General features: G+C 48.6%; 8 protein-coding genes across 8 annotated transcripts; 5 read left to right on the top strand and 3 right to left on the bottom strand.

Annotated features, from left to right (window-relative positions):
• Positions 1–60: 60 nt before the first annotated feature.
• LHYA1_G003069 (uncharacterized protein) lies at positions 61–770 on the top strand (the record flags this gene model as incomplete). Its single annotated transcript, XM_031148043.1, has 2 exons — positions 61–594; positions 660–770. The coding sequence occupies 2 exons, from the start codon at positions 61–63 to the stop codon at positions 768–770; spliced, it is 645 nt and encodes a 214-aa protein (XP_031006665.1).
• Positions 771–3,582: 2,812 nt separating this feature from the next.
• On the bottom strand, positions 3,583–5,153 carry APN1 (DNA-(apurinic or apyrimidinic site) lyase; the record flags this gene model as incomplete). The annotated part of the gene is made up of 2 exons (XM_031148042.1): positions 3,583–4,631; positions 4,685–5,153. 2 exons carry the CDS (start codon positions 5,151–5,153, stop codon positions 3,583–3,585), a joined length of 1,518 nt encoding a protein of 505 aa, XP_031006666.1.
• Positions 5,154–6,512: 1,359 nt separating this feature from the next.
• On the top strand, positions 6,513–7,653 carry LHYA1_G003067 (Thiamine thiazole synthase; the record flags this gene model as incomplete). Its single annotated transcript, XM_031148041.1, has 3 exons — positions 6,513–6,989; positions 7,044–7,460; positions 7,558–7,653. 3 exons carry the CDS (start codon positions 6,513–6,515, stop codon positions 7,651–7,653), a joined length of 990 nt encoding a protein of 329 aa, XP_031006671.1.
• A 958-nt stretch (positions 7,654–8,611) lies between these two features.
• Positions 8,612–15,152, bottom strand: ubr11 (E3 ubiquitin-protein ligase; the record flags this gene model as incomplete). The annotated part of the gene is made up of 2 exons (XM_031148040.1): positions 8,612–8,879; positions 8,932–15,152. 2 exons carry the CDS (start codon positions 15,150–15,152, stop codon positions 8,612–8,614), a joined length of 6,489 nt encoding a protein of 2,162 aa, XP_031006672.1.
• Positions 15,153–15,749: 597 nt separating this feature from the next.
• On the bottom strand, positions 15,750–15,963 carry LHYA1_G003065 (uncharacterized protein; the record flags this gene model as incomplete). The annotated part of the gene is made up of 2 exons (XM_031148039.1): positions 15,750–15,806; positions 15,859–15,963. The coding sequence occupies 2 exons, from the start codon at positions 15,961–15,963 to the stop codon at positions 15,750–15,752; spliced, it is 162 nt and encodes a 53-aa protein (XP_031006673.1).
• Positions 15,964–16,540: 577 nt separating this feature from the next.
• pym1 (Partner of Y14 and mago) lies at positions 16,541–17,116 on the top strand (the record flags this gene model as incomplete). The annotated part of the gene is made up of 1 exon (XM_031148038.1): positions 16,541–17,116. One exon carries the CDS (start codon positions 16,541–16,543, stop codon positions 17,114–17,116), a length of 576 nt encoding a protein of 191 aa, XP_031006674.1.
• A 604-nt stretch (positions 17,117–17,720) lies between these two features.
• URH1 (Uridine nucleosidase) lies at positions 17,721–19,450 on the top strand (the record flags this gene model as incomplete). Its single annotated transcript, XM_031148037.1, is given in 5 exon segments — positions 17,721–17,766; positions 17,824–17,831; positions 18,002–18,988; positions 19,005–19,112; positions 19,172–19,450. The coding sequence occupies 5 exon segments, from the start codon at positions 17,721–17,723 to the stop codon at positions 19,448–19,450; spliced, it is 1,428 nt and encodes a 475-aa protein (XP_031006667.1).
• Positions 19,451–19,925: 475 nt separating this feature from the next.
• On the top strand, positions 19,926–21,616 carry LHYA1_G003062 (uncharacterized protein; the record flags this gene model as incomplete). The annotated part of the gene is made up of 2 exons (XM_031148036.1): positions 19,926–20,080; positions 20,143–21,616. 2 exons carry the CDS (start codon positions 19,926–19,928, stop codon positions 21,614–21,616), a joined length of 1,629 nt encoding a protein of 542 aa, XP_031006668.1.
• Positions 21,617–22,309: the final 693 nt, after the last annotated feature.

Genomic DNA, 22,309 nt, shown 5'->3' with positions numbered 1-22,309 from the left:
TCCCCGCGCTCTTCACCCACATGACCAACCACCATCCCCCCAGAATGGACCTTCAAAATAATGGGCTCCGAGGCCCTCCTAGCCTTCATGCGCCTCTCACCTCTGATATCGCGCCTCGAAGCCAGCGGAAAACTCCAATTCCTTGACCTCCCCGCCAACTACACGCTCAAGAACCGCGAGACCATCAGCCAGATGTTCACGGACCCGCATCTTTACCGCGACATCCTCGCGCCCGCCGAACACCTGCTGGTCTTCCAGCCTGACAGCATCTTCTGCGCCAATGCGCCGCACACGCTGAATGATTTCCTCCATTGGGATTGGATTGGCGCGCCGTGGTCGAAGACCGCTACGTATGGCGGCAATGGCGGACTCTCGTTACGCAAGGTGTCGCAGATATTAAAGGTGCTGCAGAAGCAGAAGAGACCGGCTGGTGATGGGGCGTTGGAGGATTTGTGGTTGAGTAGCCGGCTTAATGCATTGGAGGGGGCGCAGATGCCCAATGCGAATACGAGTAAGACTTTCAGTGTGGAGAGTGTGTGGGATGATGCGCCGCTGGGTTATCACATCGGGTGGTTGGGAGTGCATCATGAACAGGTATGTCTTTTTCGCATTTTCAGCTGAAGTGGAATTGAAGGTTGCTAATTTTGAATGAATGGTAGATTTGGGATGATCAGGGTCAAGTGAATCATGTTATGGAGTACTGCCCCGAAGTCAAGATGATTCTAGGCATGAAACTAGACAATGATAAACCGGATGGAATTCCTCGTTAACTACACTTCTCCTTCAAGCTATGCTATACTATATGCTAGCAGATCTGGGTATACAATCTTCCTCGCCTCCATCCCCGCGCCGTTCTATACAGCCAGCTCTAGAAGAAAGAACGAAAGCGCCCGGCCGACTTACAAGCCAGCCAGAGAAAACAAAACCACCATAGGTTTTTTAACGCATCAAATTCCCCTGGGCATCAACATTATCTTTCATACCGCCGGCCCTTGGCGGAAAGAAGGCCACATTCCCATCCTCATCAACATTCTGACCCATACCACCCGCACTAGCCCGCCAACGTTTAGCCAGGGAACGCTTTGACGACAACCAGTTTTTATTATCATTACCATTGCTACGCATACTAGCAGCGAGATCTACATTAGATAAGCTACTTCTCGTATACCCAGCAAACGGATGATGACTACCCATGGGACAAGAAATGGGGTCATGACTCCCATTCCTACCTCTCGGCTCATCAACAGCGACAGTAATCCCCAAGTACTCGAGCAGCGCCGCTAGCTTCTGGTTCCAGAACTCGCGGTCTTTGGGGGATGTGGGCTCGGGAAGACCGTATGCGTCGGAGATGCGGAGAAGTGTATCACCTATACATACATTTATCAATGAACCAATGAACCGACCAATGTATAACCAACCAATCGATCATCGCGAGATATATAAAAAAATGGTGTACATAAATATTGTATGGATGTATGTAGAAAGGAGAAAGGAGAAGAAGAACCTACGATCCATACCCAGCAACTCCGAGACCCGTCTCGGAATATCGAAATCAGGAGAATACCGACCATCGATAACCGAGAGCTTGGGATGTACTTCTGCATATAGCATACGTGTAGTTATCGTCGCGTTTGCGATTTGCGCTATCGCGTTGATGCTATTCATACCATTTATTAGCCCTCTCTCTCTCTTTTTCTCTCTCCACCTTTTATCTCACTCCCATGTTCCACTCCACCATCTTCTCTACCCATAGCCCTAACGACACCACAACACAATACAACATCACATAACACGTTACGGCAAATCCATATATGTATATGCATGCAAATAAACACTCGAACCAAAAAAGGAAAAGAGGCGAAAGCGAAAGCGAAGACATACCGTCTAACATCATCAACCCTCAACCTCTCCTCACTCAACCTTCCCCCCCCTCCTCCATTCAAACTCCTCTCCCTAACCCCCTCATCCCGACTCCAATAATCCGTCCCCAGCAGCCTCTGCGCCAGATCCCGGATCACGGCCTCCGCTTCCGGGGACCGCATGAGATGCTGGTCATGGTGATGGGGCATGATAATATTATGCCTGTGTTTTGGCTTCGACTGAGGCTGAGGCTGTGGTGGTGCGAAGGCTATGAGTTGCTGCGAAGGAGGGATCCGGATGTTTAGCTGGGGCGGGATGTGGGGTTCTTGTGGGCGGGGCCGGTGGTTGTGATGTATATGTTGCGGGAATCGGAGATGGGGGTGTGGGAAGTTGTGTTGATGTTGATGCTGATGTGGGTGTGGGTGTGGGTGTGGGAATTGGTGTGGGAGTGGTGGTTGGGCGTAGGGGGATGAGAGGTAGGGGGATCTGGGTCCTGGATTGGGGGGGAGGGGTAGGGAGAGGGGTAGGAGAGCGGGTTCGGGGAGTTGGAGAGGGAGTTGAAGGGGGCGGTGCGGGTATGCGCGTGCGTGGGGACGTGGATGTGGATATGGATGTGGGTGGTGGTAGTAGGAGGTGAGGGATGAGGCGCTGTGTCTGTGGCGAGGGGGCTTGCGGGGTGTAGCGCAGCAGTTGAACATTATTGAAGGGGGGAAGGGAGGGAGGAAAGACAGGGGATGGAGTGAGGTGGGGGGATTTATAAAGGATTTGGGGTTGTACGATGCGAAATACATTTGAAGGCCGGGCTTGAGGACGAGGGTGAGGAAAAGGAAGCAGAGAGCAAACAAACATGTTAGGTCACCTGTAACCATAGAGAAAATCACAAACCAAGGCAAGCAAGGAACAGTAGTTGTGTGACTGACAACCGGGAAGCTGCAGCAGTATGAATGTGTATTATTTGGAACTTTTGCTTCGAGTACACGGCGCAAACAATGCTAGCGGTGTGTTGATTTGATGTGAAGTCGTTTCAAGTATTTGCCTTGTCGTGTGGGACGCTGACGCTGAGCAACAAGCCGGCAGCGTGGGACAAAGTAGAGGCTTTCGGCACAAATTACCCGCGATTTCACAATGGTAGGCTGTGTCCCGGCCTCTGGAACTTCCAAAGTTGCTCTGGTGAGTTGGCATTGTAGGTAGGCAAAATCGGACCACTTGACTTCGCCTCATCTTTGGCTCGGAAGGCTTGCCCAGAGGTTCAAATGTGATATATTTGAGGAGAGCTTGGGCGTCGAAAAGACGAATGAGAGATACGAACATGGAATGACCTTCTGATATATTCCAATGGAATGTTCCATTATGTTTCGACGGTAGTATATCTCCAGTACCGGTAAGAGTCGGACGGCTTGACTAACAGCTTGATTCATTCAGATCTAGCTGATGGTAGCAGTTCAACTAAGAAGGTCACTGACTAAAAAGATCACCCGCCTCCAAAGGATGATTACGCCCATAACTCCATTTGAACACCATGACACTGAAAGTGAGCTCCAAGCTTCACGGTATATTATACAAAATGATGATCAAAATGTGTTGTATACTATAACCGTGGCAACATCTGAAAGTTGTTGAGGTCATGTAAAGGTGTTAAGTCCAAGCTCTTCATGACACAACAACAAACATCTCCGATCCGTGTCCTGGAGATTGTTGAGTTCTCAAGAACTAGATGTAGTCTTAATGGTTACAGCCGCCATCACTGTCTTCGTCTTCATCCTCATCGATATCCTTCTTAGCTTTCTTCTTAGGTGAGGCTTTCTTGAACATCGAGTCTAGAGTCTTCTGTTTCTTCTTATCCACCTGACCTTGGAACTTTTCCCTTTCGTCCGCTCCGAGGTCTTGTAAGCGCTGTTCCTCCACCTCGAAATCTTCCGTCTCCGGGTCAGTCCCAATAAGACCCTCTAGAAGTTTGATCTCTGTAGCCCAGACTCCCTTATCCTCCACCATCTTGCCATCATCGCCTTTCTTGTCAATAGGTGTCTCAAGAACCATAGGCAGGCCTTGAAACGGTGGAAAATTAACGACATTGTGAAATGCTCTTAGGCCTAGGAATCCAGTGCCAATGTTAGCGTGCCGATCTCGATTGGCGGAAAGTGGTGCTTTGCTGTCATTCAAATGCAGCGCTCTAAGATATGACATGCCGACAATAGATTCGAAGTCATCCATCGTCTTCTTGAAAGCCTCTGGTGATCTCAAATCATACCCGGCAGCGAAGGTATGGCATGTATCCAAACACACACCAACCCGGGACTTGTCATCAACAAGGGCAATTATGTCTCGAAGATCCTCAAAGGTGGAACCAATAACATTCCCAGCACCGGCCATGTTTTCAAGGACTGTGATCACAGTGCTGGTTGCCTTATGTGCCTTGTTCAACTGTGCTGCAATACGTCCAATTGCCTCAGGCCGCGGATGTTTGCCCGTACTTCCTGGGTGGAAGTTGTACAGCTTGATTCCAAGAGCTTCACAGCGTTGTAAATCATCCAGGAAACATGCATATGCTTGGTCGGCCTTGTCAGGCTCAATTTGAGCAAGATTGACGAGGTATGAGCCATGAGGAAGTATGTGCTTAGCCGCATCGTATTTGTGTTCCAAGCAAAAGGCCTTGAACTGATCGCGAGCTTCCGTAGCAAGAGGTGGACTGGTCCACTTTCGCTGCGACTTTAAGAACAAGGCAAAGGAGTTGCCTCCAATGTGGAGTGAGTTGTTTAAAGAGTTTTGTACTCCTGCAAAAGAAGGTGAGTCAGTAAGCGTCCTTTAAGATGTTTAAGACACATACCTCCAGCAGCACTAACATGTGCTCCAATATGCATAGCCTGCTTCAAGGTGCTAACCACGGTTCGTGTAGCCAACGGCATAGCTTCTGCTTCCTTCTCTTCCTTTGTCTTCCGTTTCTTTTTCACTTTGGTATCATTCGCGTCGTCCTCGTCTTCCTCCGTCTTTGCCTTCCGCTTAGCAGGTGTCTTCTTGGGCTTTTGCTCGGTTTCCTCTTTTACAACAGTTTTGGATTTGACTCGATTGATTTTTGGAACCACAGGTGTCTCTTGTGTATCATCTTCTTCCTCATCAATTTCGACCTCTTTCTTTATCTTCTTCTTTGCCGATTTTGTGGGCGAGACCTTCGTAACAGCTTCATTGGCTTCGACCTTGAGGGACTTGCGGCCCTCTTTGGGCGTGGTAGAAGTTCCTTCGCTGATGACCGTCTCGATTATCTCTTTTTCCGACTTCCGACTCGATCTGCGAGGCATTTTGATGCACCGATTGCTGCGAGGTTGATTCCAAAGTCGATGCGGTAGTTGAACGCGGCTTTGACCAGAAAAGGTTGACGCGTCGTGGCCGAAGTAGTCACGTGCTGGAGCACAAGCACTTTAACTTCCTTACCCCCTTATGTTCATGCTAGCCGTCTTCGCTCTTTCTTCTGTTGTTCATCTTTTCTTGTGTAAACATTTGCTTTTCAGACGACAGATTATTCCATCCCGAAGTCTTAAAACTTCCAAATCTTCTCCTACTGCACGTGCACAAGATGTACAAGACTGGCGGTGTTTCTACTTTTCAAACCCCTGATATATTCTTAAGAGCTTGTTAGAGGTAGGAAGCTACGTAATTTCATATGCCAATCGAAGCAGTATTGTCTACTTGAGATGTCTGCCAATTTTTTTTTCTTTTTTTCAATTGATATCTAGAGATCGTTCTCTGCACCCAACTTCTTCAACCAATTATCTCATATTTGGGCTTAGTTGCTCTTTAATGTTCGTCCATTTAAAGTCTATTTCCTCTTCCAATCACAGTGATAAAATACACGATCGAACCGCTTCGTTCCGAAGGAAACTGACGCCGGTTGAAATCGTTAAGAAAGCTCTTCCTCAGCTGCCGATCTCGCTGTGGTCTCATCCAATTATTTCCTATCAAGCTCCACGATTTCTATTATCAGTGTGGTAATGCAGCTTTTCCATAGGACGATCACAAGCCGTTCGTGCTCTGTAGTCAGTCCTACCTTAGTCGAAAGCTTCAATTATATTGGTCTGATATGGGGCAAATCCGCTAGTTTGCAGGGTTTCTTACTGTACATCGAGGAGTGGAGAGCACTAAAAGCTACCCCTCATTTGGGCGCTTCAAAGTTTGCTATATATCATCCCACCCACCAATATTCCCTCCTTTTCCTTTTTCAACCCTCTAAAACCTCAAATTTCTATACAGAATCCAAAGCATACCGCCGTTTGTATAGCCCCTTCTCTCTTAGAATGTCCAACTGACTGTTGTTGCGAGCTGCAGTTTCTCAGTCACACGTACAACTTCCAGAAATATTTGAAGGAGTCATGACGTCCAGACAATGGAATTATCCCTAAGGGATCAAGGTATTTAATCGATTGTAAAACATCTTGCATGAACCGGTGTTCGTTCTCAGCGTCATCACAGCTTCCTATCCACCATCCTCACAGATGAGATGAGAAGCCTGGTGGCATATGCTGGGTTCGTTCTGAGATGATACGGTTTCGAACTTGATCAGGATAATGCCTGCGTTAAGGATTCATGCCTTCCTTTCCCCGGTCGAAAGACACCACTAACCCAGCTCAGGTTCATAACCTTGATCTCAACCAACAACGAGAATGTCTCCACCATCTGCAATGTACAATGAGCCCAGCACTACTCTTGATAGCGCACCCGTTAAGGCCGGGTTTGATGTTAAGCCAGTTGCCATCAATAGCAATGGCAACAAGACCAAGACTCTTGCAGAAATGGCCGACAAGTGGGAGCAAGGCTTCACATTTGCTCCTATCCGCGAGTCCCAGGTGTCTCGTGCCATGACCCGCCGCTACTTCAATGACTTGGACACCTACGCCGAGTCTGACATTGTCATCGTTGGAGCTGGATCCTGCGGTCTCAGCGCTGCCTATATGCTGGGGAAGGCTCGTCCTGATCTCAAGATTGCCATCATTGAAGCTTCCGTCTCTCCAGGAGGTGGAGCTTGGCTCGGTGGCCAGCTCTTCAGCGCCATGGTCATGCGCAAGCCTGCTGATGCATTCTTGGTCGACCTCGGTGTGCCCTTCGAGGATGAAGGAGACTTTGTGGTTGTGAAGCATGCTGTATGTAGTCTTCTCGCTCCAATCTCACAAACAGAAACTGATTCAGTATTATAGGCACTCTTCACATCTACCCTCCTCTCCAAAGTCCTCCAATTCCCCAACATCAAGCTCTTCAACGCCACCGCAGTCGAAGACCTTATCACCCGCTCCAACCCGGACGGAACCCTCCGCATCGCCGGCGTCGTCACAAACTGGACCTTGGTCACCATGCACCACGACGACCAGTCCTGCATGGACCCGAACACTATCAACGCACCCGTCATCATCTCCACAACCGGCCATGATGGTCCCTTTGGCGCCTTCTGCGTCAAGCGCCTTGTGTCTATGCAGCAGATCGAGAAGCTGGGTGGTATGAGGGGTTTGGATATGAATACGGCTGAGGATGCCATTGTGAAGCGTACTCGTGAAGTCGTGCCCGGCTTGGTCGTGGGAGGCATGGAGCTGTCTGAAGTGGATGGTGCCAACCGTATGGTAAGTCATTATTGCTCACAGATATTGATGTGTCTAGAGAGCTTGAACTCAGCACCCAGAGAAATTTCGATAAATCCGATACTAATTTCTGGCACAGGGCCCTACCTTTGGCGCAATGGCGCTATCCGGCGTGAAAGCTGCCGAGGAGGCTTTGAAGGTCTTCGAGGAGAGGAAGCGCCAGAATGCTTACTAGGTCTCTACTGAGTACTTTATGATGATCAAGGACAACTTACTCTCACACCTTCATTTGCAACGGGAAATCAGACAAGCACAGATCAGTAGGCGTATAAATTCAAGTACATGACGCCGATTATATTGTATCAAATCTTGCACATCTCCGTTGTGAAATGCGTTATGCGGGTCTCTCATTACAACGCAATGTGGAGAACGCCATTTTCAAAGAACAGAAATACATACCAAACCCACCGAGATATATATCTACAATAGAGCCATTCATCATGCCCACTTCCCAGTTTTCAATCCGTTAAGCAACTAGACAACCCCTTCCGAGTCCCCTCAATCCAAATTCATACCCCCTCAGGTCAACGACTGGTTCTCTTACCGGCAGCTGGACTTTTGGTCTCCTTATTCTCCGAGGATTTTTGGTCTGTGGCCGCTTCTGTTCAGCTGCCTTTGCTTCTTAAAGCACTAGGCGTTTTTTAACATCTTGTTCCATCACATTCGATTGCTGATCTCGTCCAGTAGTGCGGAGTATTATCCTAAAATATGATCCTCTGCCTGCGGGCTACTTTGATATGATCTGTGGCACAAGCACTGGCGGGTTAGCGATAGGAGACATTTCTGGAACGTTTTCCGAGTAATCGACATGAATAATTTGCAGCAGAAACAATAACACGATGCCATCAAAAATACCGCATATTGGCGCACTACGCCGGGAAAAGAACGACATATTGTACAAACGGTCCAGTTAATTTGCAAACAACGTATGGGAACACTCAAAATAAGAAGCTGACAAGTTCATCTATCTAATCTACGAAGAGCTCTAGCAGTATCCGCAGCAAGCACACCTCAAAACCACCGTCAAAACCATGAATATTCATCACTCGCTTCCTAAACACTCCAATTTCCCCCGGCTCTCAAACGCCCGAACGCATTGCCCCTAAAAAACTACAAACAGTCCGCTTCTCCCCTTAGATAGTCTCCCACCCCCCGTTATTGATATCCATCTCCAGCTTCCTACTAATCACACTCGGAATACCATGACTCAACCAAACAGTCCTAAGCAATGCATCATACCTCTTCTGATTCAGGAACAACTGGCGCGAATGTCGGAGACCTGGATCCACCTCGCCGTATTTATCAATGTAGGGCGCTACCATCCAGGAGCCAGATTGGTGGTATAGGTAGAAGACGCAGCATTTTCGGATGTTGATGTAGAGGCCAATGTTCTTTTGGCATCTAATTGTAGCATATTAGTAAAGGAAACAAGAGATTTAGGGAGGTGACTGACTTCATCATGTGCTGCTGCGCGCCGCCGATAGAAGGCTGGGATCCGCTCCCAGGTGCCTTCTTAAGACAACATATACTTTGACCACAGAATATCTCGCCGCAGAACAAGCAGAGCATGGGGTCCGTGACGTCTTTCCCGGTTGTGGGACAGCGTCTCTTCATCGTTTCTTCCATTAGGGTGTCGTAGTTCTTAGGGAGGCCAATGAGTTCGAAGATTCCAGGGTGGCCGACGTTCATGCCTGATGTCTTGCCCATTCCGGCTGGGTAGGCGTTCATGATCCAATTGTTAACGAGGGTTGGGATAGCTGGAGGGTTCTGGTATGATGGAATCGCGGATGCACACATTTCGTCGAAGCCTGGAAGGTGCAATGCTTCGGTCAAACGGTCCAGCTCGTCGGCATCGGGATTTGAGGGAACATAATTCGTAAACACGACCCCGTACCGTACTTGGAGTAGCAAAGCAACTTTTCGGACGAAGACTAATGCATATCTTCGAACAAATTCACGGCAGGAGTCTATGCTCTCCAAGGAAGGCTGACTGAAAGCCGAGCTGAGGATGCCATCTTCATCGTCTAACTGTCCACGGTCTGCTTGGCGGATATGGAGGCAGAATTCGGCAAAAGTGCCAGATGCCGGAGGCGTGTGAGTATTATCCCAGTCTGATGCATCCTGGTTGCGACCCATTTTCACCACCACTTTGACCAATTCCGCAAGATAGCAGAGTCTGACAACGTGCATGACGTCGAGGTTGTCAATAGGTACTAGGCACAGAGAGCATTCCGTCAAAAAAATGAAAGTGTCTCTCTGGAGTAAAGGCAAGGGTGAACTAGATTGGGGACGGCCCGCAAAGCGTTCGCTACCATGCGTGTACGGATTCCTCAGGAACAATGCTCCATGCTGACTCTCGTAGTCTCGGCTGAATTCTTGAGTAACTCGGTTTTCACCCGCGAATCTGATGCCACCAACGGAAACATAAGAGGAGGCAGTCTCGGCCAAAATTCTCAAGTGAGCGATGGCTTGCTGAGGAATGTTATCCAGAAAAGTCATACCAGATGGCGATGCAACACCACGCTGCTGAATTTCCACGGCGGAGATAGAGCACCCAAGTGCTTGGGCCAGAGTGTCGCTTGCGCAGAAATCGTTCGCGCTATCGCCTGCCGGAGAAGTCAGGCTGCCAGAATGATGCGTCGGAAGCTCATTCTTGCTCATTGTATCTCTCAATCGACGATAGATATCTACCAATTCCGTCATCGGTGACACAGCTGCAGATGCTTGCCCTGCATTAGAAGGTCCAGAGTCGTTCCAGATAGCGGGCACTACTACCGCGGCCAATGGAGCGGCAAATGGAATGGGAGGCCCTGGAGAACTGGGACTCCAAGCATCCATAAGTAGTTCTGACATTTTGGCAGCTAATGGAGGTGCTAGCACAGCCTTGTTGTTTTCCATGAATAGCTCGACAGCTCGGCTGCTTCTGCCAGTCTTGTGTTCAATTTTCCCTACCCTAGGGTTGGCGTTGGGCCCGGCGACCCCATTGATCCAATTATCGAAGGATGTCTGCCCTTGGAGAGAATTCAGGGGTAAATCCTCTTTCGGGGACCATATAATAGGTAAGAAGGCATTCCCTAAGGCTTTGCACAGCGGACAGACAAATTCTTTCAGACCCAACATCTCGGGATGATGTCTGGCGATTTGTTGTTGATGCCGTCGGTGTGATGCATCGTAGTAGACCTCGAAGCACTTGTAATGCATTATATGCCCGCATCCTACAGATACAGGACCAGCTCGCGTTAAGCCAGATGGATATCCTTTCCCAATGGACTGACGTTCAGTCACAATATCGACTCCACTGGCAGTGACTTTGTGAACTTGTTCGCGGTTCTCTCCCGCTACACCGAATGGTCGAAGGCTTTCAGCTGATCGATCTAGAGACGTCGGTGTGTTGACGACTTCACGAACAAAATCCTCATCTTGGAAGTCCGTCTGACGCAATATGCTACTATTCGTCATCAGTGCGAAGGTTCCGTATAGTCGGCCATCCTTGGTCTCTTCTTGACACAAAATGCAGGTCCCAGTAGGGTACTGCCAATGTGTCGTATGATCCTCCCCTTCAACCTCCATATTATCATCACTAATATCATCTTCACCCCAATCTATGTCACCTTGATTCTCGAGGAAGTTTTTCTGCTGCTGTTGGAATTGTGCCATGACCTTGGCTTGGCGTTCCAGGGCGGCTTGCTTCTTCTTCTCTCGGTCTTCAAGTATAGTATTATTCGCTGGTGATGCAGTAGATATTCTGTCGACCGAGACTCCTAGACGTGCAAAAGCAGTTTCAAAGTTTCGTGGTCGCTTCTGCTTCATTCTCTTGAGAACAAGCGTAATCTTGGAGTGGCAAGCCTTGAACTCCTCTTTTCGCGACAATAGCTCCAAAAGAGCAACGATGGTCCTGAATGCCTGGGCATTTTCCATGAAGTTGCTTCGCGCAGTGCTCGTAAGGGCAATGTAAACAAAGGATTGAAGAGACTCCTCTGACATTTCATCCTCGTCGGTCTTATCCTCGGAAATTGCAATAAGCACCAGGTGTAATACTACTTGAAGGAAGGCCTCAAGACGAGTGACCGGAACACTCGGGACAAATTTCTGTGCCTTCAGTGGATACAAAAGTGCATAGTAAATAATTTGTGCAAACATTCCAGTTCGGGTAAAGGCAGAGAGGTCAGAGAATGCACCCGTTTCGATGGGTCGAAGCTTTGGCTCGTAAACAATATCGGAAGCGGGTCGTCCTGTCTTCTTCGCCATCCAGGCTTTGTATGCGTTCTCCGATTCTTCCCTCTGATTCTTGTTATAATGAGATATGTAGGGGTCGATGTCCTCGAGGAACTGCTCTTTCAGCTCAAAAGTGCCTGTATCCGAGAGGCCCTCCGGTGGCTTGAAGGTGGTCATTTCGTCGAGAATATCTTGGCATTCTTCTTGGTCCTGGAATTTGTCGGGGAGCTTGCCACAAATTTCCGTGAACGACAATGGCTTGAAGCACAACGTATGAGTGATATCCCGACGCATGGCAAGCACGTGTGGATTTGGTTCCTCTTCGTCCGACACGAGCGCTGTTCGATCGCTGATTAAGACAATCAACAGGTGGATTAGGTCTTCTGCCACGTCCAACATTTGTCCATCGTCGACGCCTTCAGATTTCGGTTGTTCGTAGATACCCTTCATCCAAACCACCAGACCATATCGATCGATCATAGAAGCCAGCACACGAGATGGGGGACATACGACCATGGCTGTTTGTAGAAGGAAGAGATCACGGTGATGGGACACGTCTCGTTGGTTGACGCCGCGGTAGGTGCTATGCTGATGTCGAAGACTCATGCCGTTACGGACCCACATGCTCGCTTTCATCTGTGCCAGCCAAGCGCAGACACGCAGAGGATAGTCAAAAGCAGCCATCAAATGATCCTCGGCGGAATACTCCTGACTCGGCATGACTCGCTGACCCATAGCTTTAGGCTTTTCAAGAAGTTCAGCAGTCGTGAAGCTCAACAACTGGACAAGATGCTCGCGGGACATGTTCTTGCCACTCTCGATTAGCCAAGAGAGAGTATAATGCAGTGCATGATGAAAACTGATAGGTTGGGCTTCAACAACAAATTTCACAACAGTGTGCTGAAGTACACTCTGCGCCATATCTGTGTTATCGAATTCGAAGTCGCCGACTTTCTTGAATTTGATCTCATCCTTGATTTCTGCTTGCTCAAAGTGTTTTCTCTCGGTTCCCAGCGAATTGAGGATGACTGCCTTAGCAGACAGCCTGATAGCTTTGGAGATGTAAGTGTGGTCTTCTCCAACATTCCATTTAAAAGCCTCCGAGAATTGTCTGCACAAACGATTGATTTCACGGGTGATAAGCGATGCGCTAATCCAGGCATCGGTCTCATACTCCACGTGCTCTCCAACGGCTCGAGTATTTGGACAAATTCCTTGATGCAATCGTACAAGATCCAGGAACTGCAGCATGTATCTGTCTTCGGTGCGCAACTTTTCCTGAACATGCTCTGAGCTGAATAAGTATTTCAAGTCTAAGAAGAAGTGATACATGCGACGATTAGTAACCGTGCCCGAGTCAAAGGCAAGCGTAGCGTTTGGGGATATCTCATGGGGATGTCCAACTTGGCGCGTGGTGAGAAAGGTGTAGAGTATGGCCATAAGATTGGTCAAGAAATTCCCTCTCTCAACGATTTCAGCGGTAATAGTCGGTGTCGTCAGCATTTGTAATGAGATATTGATGATCGAGTGATCGGGTTCTCGGTCAGCAATGAGATATAGCTGAGCCAGCGTGGTGTAGAGACCAGCAAAGCGCAGTCCAAGCACTCGCTTGAATTCGGGAACAGAAACTACAGTTGATATGTAGAGGTCTCGAAGGTCAATGCGAACCTTTTTCCACATTCGCAGGTCGAACAGGATAATCCAATCTAATCGTAGCCGCTCCCACAGATTCTCATGCAGCGGTACTGAGCTTGTCTCATTGTAAGGTTGTGATGTTTCCAACCAATATCTAGCTGGCTTGGGCTGCGCTTCACTAGCGTGTTTGTTCCTAGGCGTCTTCGGAATCTCCATATTAGCCTTAGCGTAGACATTAGGAGAGATCAAAGGTTGCATTTCCGCAGTATCTGAATCGGAAGGAGTAAGATCTCTATCTCTGTTCGGTCTTTGAGGAATAGGGGGCGGAGGCGGGGGCGGGGGATAGCCTGCAGTCGTGGCCTCTCCGTTTTCCATTGGTGAATCATCATCTTCCATATCCACATCGCCATCGGGATCAGTCTCTGCTTGTCCTGGCTGGAAGAGATAATGTTGAACAGCGGTGGCAAAATCCGATACATCGTCGTCCTCCTCATCATCGTCACTTATCTCATTCAGGTTGTCGTCCAAATCGGACTGATCACCAGGCGCAGGACTATCACCAAGGGAGTTATCCTCCGAGTTATCCGAATCCTCATCATTGCCAGCTTCTGCTGCAAGAGCTGCAGCTTGGGCTCGTCTGAAGATCTCCCGTTGACGTATAACCGTAAACTGTCTCCGGTCTTCGTCGGCGTCATCTATCTCGTGGTCATCGAGGCCATGCATTCCAACATCTCTGTTGCTTGCCTCGCTGCCAAATCTCCATTCCTTGAGCATTTCTTCACATATGACCTGGCGCAGAATGTTGTGATCAGGTCCCACACTACATCCAGCAATATCTCCTAGCCATTCAATGATAGTGCCGCACATTTGCTCTCTGAAGGTATCCCTAGAAGACCTAATTGTAACAGTAACTTTGATCTGCTCTATGATTCTAGAGACTTTGAGCAGTTCGTCGACATCGGTGCTATACTTGACGATACTCCGGCCAATATCATCAGTCTCATGGGCCCTCCTAAGTCCCTCGTCCTTGGTCGTCTTGCAAGCTCTAGCAACTTGGTCCCTGACCTCATAGACGGTATGTTTTTCGTCATTCCAGAGCAATAAAGCGAACTCGCATTGCTCCTCCGCAATATCTCCCTTGTAAAACTGAGAGCCAAGTCTTGACATCTTCTCATCCAGCAAAATCGTCTCTTTGGACTTCGGTAGTCGCAACTGCTCAGGGGAGCAAGATATAACATCACATATGTAGTCAAACACTCTCCCGATAGTCATGCGAACAGATTCAACAAGATCTGGAGGGAGGACTGGTGCCTTCCCCTTATCTTGCGGCTGCGATCCTCCCTCGTGCGCAGTATGGATGGAACAGTGTACAGGAAGCCGCCAGGCCTCAGGGTCTCCACAATCGCAACAGCCGCTGTTGCCCAAGGACACTGTAACATACACCATATGTCCTGTGTGGTCTGAGGAATCGTAGCACCGGCTGCAAAGAACACAGGTGTCATCCGCACTGCAAGTCTTACACCTGTATGTAGCTTCACCGGCCTTGAAGATATGCCCGCACGCCTTGCCTCGAGCGGCTTCGGTGAATTCGTCCCCATCTGCCCCGCCTTGGGCTTTCCTTAACTTCCATGTTGCATTAGGTGGAGGTTTCGTGTTGTCTGGGAAGAAGAGTTGTAGATAATCTGATCGTCCGCCGGCAAGGGACCAAAATAGAGACTGAAGCAGGTCGTTCTCTGCTTTAGAGTCGTAGCGGTAATTGTGGACGCGGGGTTGCTCCTTGAGGAACTGGCAGAGCTGTTGCTCTTGGGTTGACATTCTTTCCATCATTTATGATAGGAAGTACTCTGCATTTCTTCCGCCAAGAATCAAAAAACCGAGAGAAAGTTGCACGTTGCACTGGGGGTATCGAATCGCAGTTGTTTGGAAGCCTTATCGTTGACGCAGAGCATCAAGCTACTTGCAGCTTCAAGAAGCAAGCCTGGTTTGTAGAATCGTTTGGATAATTTCGTCCAAGCCTCAGGCTCTTTAGTAGATCCTGCACCGCCGGTTGTGGTTCCACAGAATCATAGGTTGCTTTGCTGGTCTAGCAATGTGTTGAAGGTTGGAGGGGCAAGCTTGGTGTGCTGTTTTGTCCTGATTCGGCTCTATCAAAAGGCTGCGAGAATGTTTGGAGCTACGTTGGCCAATAATAGTGACTTCTACATAGCAGCTTTCATATAGAAATCACATCAATTCTAAATGATCACATCCACTATTGGATATTAATTGTTGGCACGAGATCTTGTAAAGGCATATTTTGATACAATGCTTGTCTTTTATACACCGCAACGAATCCTTTAGTTTCCATGCAACCCTTCTCCACCCATCTGAACCAACCCTTCAATTCCATTTCGCACATGTCCTCATGTCTTCTCCTAAAGTTTATTCGTCATCTCCCCCAGCCTCAACGTATCTCGCCCGGATATCCTTCCATTGCCGCTGTACATCATTAGCCCAACGTCAATCTCATATGCTGCACCAGAAGACCTACGCCCTTGTTGAAACCATCCCAGACCTTGTCCATCACGTTGTCGAATGACCTATAATGCCCATTAGACCCAGCTCCGCATCGGTGGCCCGGGGGTTTAATATACATCTCGAACGCGAATGCACTGGCAAAGACAACACCGAGGAAGACATAATTCTTTCGAAACAGGGCGCTATAATAGGAGCAGTATTAGCTATTGATTCCGGCATGTCCGGCTCTTCGTTCGCGATTCGATTGTGGAATGGATGGGGTGACTTGCTTGTAGATAGATCGAGCGGGGGCAGCCTGTCATTGCACACGTTAGCTGGGTGCAAAATGAAGGGGAGGAATCGAGGAAGCTTCAAATACCATCGTGAAATGTTCAGCGGGGAGCGCAAGGTGGTGGATCTTGAGAAGAACTGCTGAGGGTGGTTTGAAGTCTTTACGATTTGAAGCTTGTCGAGGTTCAAAGCGATTTTCGGCTTCTGGAGCCGCTTACATAATCTAAGCTTTCTCCGAAATATCTACTTTACGCAGCCTCGTCCAAATTTATAGTTCAGGTAAAATCCCACCAACAAAGTTATATTTATTATCCTTACGAGGTGCGCGGCCCTGCGCCAATTGCAGCATTTGCAATCATTTTGAGCTGTCCCATACTATCTCATCACAAGTAAAGGCTGTCGTCCCAGCGATAGCCTTTTTCACGATGCCTTCAGTACCTACACCCTCCAAAGCCGGCATAATCGAAACTACATCCGGCGAGCGTCATATCCCATCCTCCACACGACCCGACGGATCCCAACGCAAGGAAATAAAAATCAAGCCGGGTTACAAGCCCCCAGAGGATGTCGAAGTCTATAAGAACCGTATAGCAGATGGGTGGAAGAAGCGGGGCACCGGTGGAGTCCCTGGCGCTGAAGGATTGAAGGAAAATACAGACGATGGATCTGCTGCAAGTAATAAGAATGCAAAGAGGAGAGAAGCAAGGAAGAAAGCCAAGGCTGCGGAAGAAGGAGGCGACGGGAAGCTAGCTACCAATGGATCTGCGAAAGAGCCTGCGAAGGAAGAGGAGGTAGCGGATCCGGAGGTGGAGAAGGAGAAAAAGGCGAGGAATCTCAAGAAGAAGCTGAAGCAGGCCAGGGACTTGAAAGAGAAGAAAGAGGGGGGAGGTGCGCTATTGCCTGAGCAGTTTGCCAAAGTCATCAAGATCAACGAATTGATTCGGGGACTGGATGCATTGGGCTTTGATGCGGAAGGAGAACCGAAGTCTAAAGGAGAGTAGGACACTGGAGGTATTGGGGCCATGGAGTTTTGGTTATGCGTTGTATAAAGGGCGGTCTTTGCATGGCGTTGAATATGGCAACTTGGAGCCTTGATTCAGGGAGTGTTGCATGTGGAATACCAGGGGGAAGGAGGGGGGAGTGGGGGCGGGGCGTTTGGGATAGATAGAGTTGTCCTTCTTGGATATATAATCTCAAGAAGATCAAACATATGGCCAAAATTCGGAAGTCTAGCTGTCATTTGTAATCTACAATTTGCAACGGGCCCGTTAATAAAAAATGAAGTATGTTAACTTGCCTCCGATGGTTCTCTGAAGGATGCACAGAAAATTTCAGCAATGCAATAAACCAAACTTCGGGAAAGTAAGTGTAGAAACTTCTACGAGTTGGTTTGTTCGCTCCCTCTCCATCTAGAAATGAGCCCCTGAAACATACAAAGCGAAACCTCGCCTATTTTATTATATAGTACTGCATCGCCAACACGCCTTCTCCCACTCTTCAACATTAAACTTCAACTCTACCAAACCAGGTCGGATCGGTAAACACCACCACTTTGTCTTCAGAGGCACAATCCAAATCAGAGTGACCAACTAGCACTATTCTGGAATGGAATCAAATTTCAAAATTCCTATTTGGTTGGACTGTGATCCTGGTAAGTCTCCGTTCGCGGTTCGTAATGCAAACTGAACTGAGCTAATGCCTCAACCAGGCCACGATGTAAGTTCCCGACTCATGAATCATATAGGAGGCATCGCAGTCTCCTTTCTTCTGAATAGAGCTCTTTGCTCCAGAATCACGACACTCTGCTTTCATTTATCATAATAGTCACATGACTAACCTCGCTCCCTGCCCCTTTTTCCAAAGTTAGCATATCTGATTTTGAACAGGATGCTTTCGCCATACTCCTCTCAGCTCACCACCCACACCTCAAGCTCCTGGGCCTCTCAACAGTCCACGGCAACTCCTCCCTTCCCCACACAACCCACAATGCCCTCTCTCTCCTAGCCGCTATCGGAACCCCCAACATCCCCGTCTACTCTGGCGCGTCAGAATCTCTCACTCGCTCCGCCGTCCATGCCCCAGCAATCCACGGAGAATCCGGCTTGGACGGGACATCCCTCCTCCCTGCCCCATTAGCACAGCCCATCAACGAGCCAGCAGTCCAGGCAATGGCCAAAGCACTCCTCTCCACCCCCCCTCAAACAGCCTGGCTCGTAGCAACAGGCGCCCTAACCAACATTGCTCTCCTCTTCTCCTCCCACCCAGAGCTAGCATCTCACATCAAAGGCCTAAGTATAATGGGTGGTGCAATCGGTGACGGTTTTACATCCGCACCAATGGGACGCGTGGGCGGTGAAGAGACGGCGCGGATAGGGAATTGGAGCGCGTGGGCTGAGTTCAACATTCTTGTTGATCCGGAAGCTGCTTCTCAGCTCTTCTCCAATCCTGTTCTTTCGAAAAAGACGACGTTGATTCCGCTCGATGTCACGCATCTGTGTCTTGCTACACCAGACGTGCAAAACTTGCTGTTGTGGGGGAAAGATGGTGTAAAGAATGGGAATGAAGGAAAGACGACTTTGAGGAGGATGTTGAGTGATTTGTTGATTTTCTTCGCTAATACCTATGCGGAGGTCTTTGGAATTACAGCGGGGCCGCCGTTGCATGATCCGCTTGCTGTTGCAGCTGTCTTTGATGGGATTGTTGGGGTGGAGATACCGTTTTATGATTTTAAGTCTACGGGGACTGGAGTAGAGGATGGATTGGGAAGTGGTGTGGGAGGGGAGAAAAGAAGAAGGGAAAGATATGAGGTGAAAATTGTGACGGAGGGGAGTCATGATGATGCGTTAAAGGGAGCGCAGACTGGGAGGTCGATTGTTCGCTTGTTGCCAGAGGGGGGAGGATGGTCTGAAGATTCCTAGGGGGTTGGATATTGGTCGGTTTTGGCAAGTGCTGGAGGAATGCCTGGAGAGGGCGGACGAAGTAAATGCTGCGAATAGAGTACTTTAGATTAGAGGAGGCATGCAATGCCACAATAGATTCCTGATTTTACTAACCAGACCTCTTACACTGAAGGCACATCATTGACCGCCCTGCTCGTTCCGATAGAGGAGAATGTTCCAGGCTTTCTAGTAGTCGATAATGTTTTGAAGGCAGTGATCAAACATGAAATGAAGGCGATTGGCCTTTCGTATCACAAACTCGAATACAATTGGGGCATAAGGAGTATTGGAGTCATGCTATCCCCAGCTGCCTATCTTTCAGAGTGTAAACATCCACAGCTGGATCTAGGACCGCTATGGAGAAGCACTACGGCCTGGGTGACTGCCGTGAATTAGTGGTTAAGTGTCTGGAAGGGAAATCGCGCCGTGCTTGCAACTATTCGTCGTATATGTATCTAGTAGTCTAAATTTAAATTCTATCACTCTTTACATCCTATTGCTGCTCAATTCTCTTAGGCTCTGTCTGGTTCACTTTTTGGTCCCAATATCTATAACCCAAAGAGGTTTAGGCCAAAGAACTTTGACCTAAAGACCTTTAGGCTATATAACTTAAGTGGTGTCTGGTCTTTCACTACACTTTACTCTTTAACTAACTAAACGTGACTTTTATTAGGAAATCAAAAGAATATTTGCCAATTTTCTTTCTTCTATTGAAGAAATAATTTCTCACTTCACTCAATTTCAATTTCAATTTCACTGTCCCAAAAAGTGAGTTTGGGGGCGAAAACAAGGCGCGCTAAACTTCAACGCGAGGCTGTGAACTCTAAAACTCCAACCTCAACACCACCTGTTAGACAGCAGTATCACCAAGATGAACAACAACCAATTCCGCAAGCTCGTGCTTGATACGCCCGCCCGCCAAGCATCCTATTCCTCGCCCTCAGATATCAAGTCAACTCCAGCACGGAATGGCGCAACGCCATCAGCGTTGGGCTCGCGCATGCGAAGCAATATTCCCATGACACCGTAGGTTCCTACTGCAGCCTACATTTTTGCTTTAAACGTTCACTAACCAAAGTTCTATGAAGACGAACAATATCAGGCTACAGCAGCACTAACGAGTTCGCCCGCCAACTCGCAGAACGCGCCCAAGGTCAAGGCCAGCCCGCTCCCAAGAAATTCAAGTCATCCGCCGCGCCTAAAGGCGCAAAACTGCCAACCGGCTATGTAGACCGCGCGAGAGCGAGAGAAGGGGAGGAGGAAGTTGAAGAAGATGACAAAGTGAAGCGGGTCAAAGCGTTGGAAGAGATGATGAAGTTGCAGCAGATTGATGAGCCGACTTTTGTGAAGCTGCGGGAAGAAATATTGGGGAATGATGTGGGGCAAAGGGCGGGGTTGGTCAAAGGGTTGGATTGGAAATTACTTGAGAAGGCGAGGAGTGGGGAGATTGGGGTGATGGACGTATTGGAGGGGAAGGCTCCCGAAGAAGACGAGGCAGAGGAGGATGAGCCGGAGGTGGATATCGATGATGAGTTTGAGAGATTGGAAGATCAGGAGGTGGAGGCTGTTACCAAGGAGAAGACGGCTAAGAAAGGGGAGATGGCGCCCCCTTCGCTTACGGGGAAGAAGAGGAATAGGAATCAAATACTCGCGGATCTGAAAGCTGCACGTTTGGCGGCGAAAGAAGCAGCTCAACCTTCATTAGGATCGAGGTTTAAGAAAGTTGGTGGTCCAAGGACGGAATCTAGAATTGAGACGGACAGTAAGGGGCGAGAAGTTCTGATCACGGTTGATGAGGACGGAAATGAGAAGCGGAAGGTCAGGAAGGTTCAGCCTAAATCAGAAGCAGAGCTTGAGAAAGGACACGGACTCTTGATGCCAGACAAAGATGTCGCGCCTTTGGGCATGGAAGTGCCGGATATACCGCAAGCGCCAGAGGAAGACGAAGAAGATATCAACATATTTGACGATGCGGGAGATGATTATGATCCTCTAGCAGGGTTAGAAGGGAGCGATTCTGAGGAAGAACAAGAGGATGGCGAGCTCTCAGACTCCGCGGAGAAGAAAGCCGAGTCAAATGAGGCACCAAATCCAGTTCCAGGAAGCATGGCCCCACCACCCCGACCAAATCAACCACGAAATTACTTTGGGACGTCCGAAACCACCAAAACAGAAGACTCAACAGCCTCCAGAGGCCTCAGCGATCCCACCCTTCTGGCTGTCCTCAAGAAAGCCTCCACACTCAATCCTATCTCCAAAGAAGCCGAGAATGCCGAAGAAGCAGCCAAAGAAGCTCGACGCAAGAAGATGCTGCAGGCTGATGACCGAGATGCACAGGATATGGATATGGGCTTCGGAAGCTCGAGGTTCGGGGACGAGGAGGATTTTGAGGAGAAGAAAGTTAAGCTGTCGGAATGGGGTAGTAAAGGGGATGATGATGAAGAGGGCGGGAAAGGAGAGGGGAAGAATAAACGGAAACGAGGTCCGAAAAAGAGGAAAGGTGATAGCAATAGTGCCGCCGATGTTATGAAGGTGCTTGAGAGGAGGAAGGGCGAGTCGTAGGACCAGAAGCTTCCACGAAATCATTTCAATCCAATCAGTTCAAAGATCTACTATCCTCACTTTAAATAAGGTAGGCGAATCGGAAAACGATTATGGATGTCTTTTAATACTGAGATATTCAGATATTCAATCCGGTTCATGTTAGTCACTTTAATCTTTCACAACTCGACGACTACCTCTCTACGAATTACCAAGAGTACTTCTCCACCAATTATTCTGCATCAGGCTTATCAGAATGCAAATTACTCGTATATCCTAGATAGGCGGCAAAGCTTAACCTAATCTACCGCCATGCAAATGATGCAACAACGACAGACATATTAATATTCCAGGAAACAACCAGCCGCTGTCAAGTATCTCAAGATACTTGTTGGGCTCTGGTAGGGAACTCCTAGCAGGTTGCCATCACAGCAGACTTTGGCATATATCCATGTTGCCTGTTTAAGTGGTCGATTTCGGGACGTGGTGGGGCAAGAGGTACTAACCCTCTGTTCCCCCGAACACCTCTGGTGTGGACGTTGATGTTTCTACTGCAGCCATTATTCTCTTTGTTCTAGATCTACCAATAGGGAATAAGCGGTTAGATAGATCACGGTCACGGGAAGAAGGTATTTGGGGGAGAGCTGGGGATATACAAATTCCTCCACGGGTGGCGTGAACACTTGAAGTTATGCTCCGCGGGCTAAAATTGTC

This window comes from Lachnellula hyalina (assembly GCF_007821495.1).
Source record: "Lachnellula hyalina strain CBS 185.66 chromosome Unknown contig00040, whole genome shotgun sequence".
Taxonomy (NCBI): Eukaryota; Fungi; Ascomycota; class Leotiomycetes; order Helotiales; family Lachnaceae; genus Lachnellula; species Lachnellula hyalina.
Note: the sequence above shows the minus strand (reverse complement) of the source record. Positions and strands in the feature narration are given on the sequence as shown.